Source organism: Nicotiana tabacum, chromosome 4 (assembly GCF_000715075.1).
Source record: "Nicotiana tabacum cultivar K326 chromosome 4, ASM71507v2, whole genome shotgun sequence".
NCBI lineage: Eukaryota > Viridiplantae > Streptophyta > Magnoliopsida > Solanales > Solanaceae > Nicotiana > Nicotiana tabacum.
In genome coordinates this window covers 60,027,541-60,030,658 of record NC_134083.1, presented here as the reverse complement: position 1 = coordinate 60,030,658, position 3,118 = coordinate 60,027,541, and the positions used below count along the sequence as shown (strand labels likewise).

The window sequence follows — 3,118 nt, the reverse complement described above, 5'->3', positions numbered from 1 at the left end:
TATGTCATTTGCACAAAATTTAAACAAGTAATATTCTTCCCAGTAATATTGTCTTGCTTCTTTTTTAAGTTTTCTCTTTTGTTCATAAGAAAACTCTTTTGAAATCCATCCTCCAGCCACGTAGTTGGAAATATCAGCAAACCAAGATGGTCGATTTATAACGGTTGTGACTGAAAATATATGTTTGTTAGGAAATTCCTCTTTGATATCTTTTATCTCAGTAGGTGGATTTTCCAAACCAGACAAATGATCAGCTACCTAATTCTCAGAACCTTTTCGATCTTTTATTTTAAGATCGAATTCTTGCAAAAGGAGTATCCATCTTAGTAATCTTGATCTAGCATCTTTCTTTGCTAAGAAGTACTTTAAAGCTGCATGATCAGTATAAATTATAACATTTATTCCTATCAAATAGGAACGAAATTTGTCAAATGCAAATACTACTGCAAGTAGCTCATTCTCAGTTGTTGCATAATTCTTTTGAGCTTCATTGAGGGTTCTACTGGCATAGTAAATAGGCCTAATAATCTTGTCTCTCTTTTGTCCCAATATCGCTCCAACTGCTATATCACTTGCATCACATATTATTTCAAATGGTTCGCTCCAATAAGGAGAAACAACAATTGGAGCATTAGTCAATTGTTTCTTGAGAATCTCATATGCTTTCCTGTAATTATCTGAAAATTCAAACTTCACATCTTTCATCAGTAGGTTAGTTAGAGGTTTTGAAATTTTTGAAAAATCTTTTATAAACCTTCTATAAAAACCTGCATGCCCTAAGAAACTTCTAATGCCTTTAACAGTGGTAGGAGGGGGTAATCCTACTATTAGATCAATTTTAGCTTTATCAACTTCTATTCCTTTAGCAGAAATTTTATATCCTAAAATAATTCCCTCTGTTACCATGAAGTGACATTTTTCCCAATTAAGAACCAAATTTGTCTCTTCACATCTTTTAAGCACCAAAGTTAAATAATAGAGACAATCTTCAAATGTCTTACCAAAAAGTGTAAAATTATCCATAATGATTTCAAGAAACTTTTCAGCCATGTCTGAGAAGATTGCCGACATGTAACGCTGAAATGTAGCAGGAGCGTTGCATAGTCCAAATGGCATTCTTCGTTAAGCATACGTACCTTGGGGGCATGTGAATGTAGTTTTCTCTTGATCTTCTAGAGCAATTAGTATCTGATTATACCCAGAATATCCGTCAAGAAAATAGTAGAAACCATGGCCTGCAACTCTTTCAATCAATAAATGGGAAAGGAAAATGGTCTTTTCTTGTGGCCTCATTAAGTCGTCTGTAATCAATACAAACTCTCCATCCTGTGACTGTTCTAGTAGGTATGAGTTCATTATTTTCATTTTTTATTACTGTCATACCTCCTTTCTTTGGTACTACTTGTACAGGACTTACCCAAGGACTGTCAGATATTGGATAAATGATACCTGCTGCTAGAAGTTTCACCACTTCTTTCTTGACGACTTCCTGCATTGCTGGGTTCAGTCTTCTTTGGGGTTGGACTATAGGCTTATACTCATTCTCCATAAGAATCCTGTGCATACAAATAGTTGGACTGATTCCTTTGATGTCAGCTATAGTCCACCCTAAGACTCTTTTGCGTTTTCTCAGGACTTCAATCAGTTTGTTTTCCTGTTCTATAGTCAAAGAAGATGAAATGATTACTGGAAATAATTCAAGTTCAAGAAACATATATTTTAAATGAGAAGGAAGTTCTTTGAGTTCAATTTTTAATTGAACTCCTTGTGAGACTTTCTCATTCTCTGACTCTTTTTCTAGTATTTCAACTTGTTCTCTAATTATGGGGTTATCATCACTTATAGTACCTGACCTAGCCAAACATCTCTCCAATGAATAAGTAATTAACTGATTATCTTTGTATTCGTCTACAATGTCATCTAGTAAGTCAATTTAAAAACAAGATGATGATGACTCATCCCCAGGAAATTTTATCATTTTCTGCATGTCAAAAATGACTCTTTCCTCATCAACTCGCAATATTAATTGTCCTTGATGAACATCAATAATTGCTCTTCCTATTGCGAGAAATGGTCTACCTAAAATTAATGGTACCTCAGTATTTTCTTCCATTTCAATCACTATAAAATCTACCGGGAATACAAGTTTGTCAACTCTAATAAGGATATTTTCAATAATTCCTTTTGGTCTCTTAGTACTTTGATTAGCTAATTGAAGAGACACACTAGTATCTTTCATTTCACCAAGTTCTAATTTCCTGAAAATTGAAAAGGGCACTAGATTTATTGAAGCACCTGAATCACATAACGCCTTTTCAAAATGAGCACCTCCCACGGTACAAGGAATTGTAAAACTTCCTGGATCACCAAGTTTCTGAGGGAGCTTATTTTGAAGTATAGCACTATATTTTTCTGTAAGCTTAACCACTGAAACTTCTTCCAATTTCCTTTTACTTGACAAAATTTCTTTAAGAAATTTAGCATATGAAGGCATTTGCGTCAAAGCATCTGTGAAAGATATGCTAATGTAAAGTTGCTTCAAAATATCTAGAAACTTTGAAAACTGTTTGTCAAGCTTTTCTCTATTCATCTTTTGGGGAAAAGGGAGAGGTAGAGAGTGAGGATTTGTTATCAATTCCTTTTCTTGTACATTTTTCACTTTATTCTTTTGTTCTTTTGGAAACTTAGATTCCATTTTATTCTCATCGTCATTTACCTTTTCCACTTATTGTGGCTTTCCTTCTTTATCTCCATATGGATGATCAATAAATTTACCTAATCGTAGAGAGATGGCTTTGAGTGTTCTTTTGCATTTTTCTCAGTGTTTCTTGGTAGAGCACCTTGAATTTGTCCATACATGAGGGTCGCTAATTGGATTACCTGAATTTCCAAATTCCTGATGGCTGAATGTTGACTTTCAACCTTCTCGTCAGTAGCTTTAATGAATTTGTACATCATGTCTTCAAGGCTTTGTTGATGAGCTCTTTGAGGCTGCTTGTCACGACCCAAAATCCCACCCATCATGATGGTGCCTATCTCAATATGAGGCAAGCCGAATACAGTAAACAAGGAGATAGGGAAGGAGAGACAATGTCTGCGAAATACGGCAACTACCTCA

The 3,118-nt window shown here is 34.7% G+C and overlaps 1 protein-coding gene across 1 annotated transcript; it reads right to left on the bottom strand.

Moving 5' to 3' along the window:
- Positions 1-258: 258 nt before the first annotated feature.
- On the bottom strand, positions 259-2,695 carry LOC142179941 (uncharacterized). Its single transcript, XM_075250842.1, has 6 exons — positions 1,942-2,695; positions 1,418-1,848; positions 1,137-1,188; positions 1,002-1,052; positions 768-896; positions 259-677 (listed from the first exon to the last, which is right to left on the bottom strand). The coding sequence occupies exons 1-6, from the start codon at positions 2,693-2,695 to the stop codon at positions 259-261; spliced, it is 1,836 nt and encodes a 611-aa protein (XP_075106943.1).
- Between the last annotated feature and the right edge of the window lie 423 nt (positions 2,696-3,118).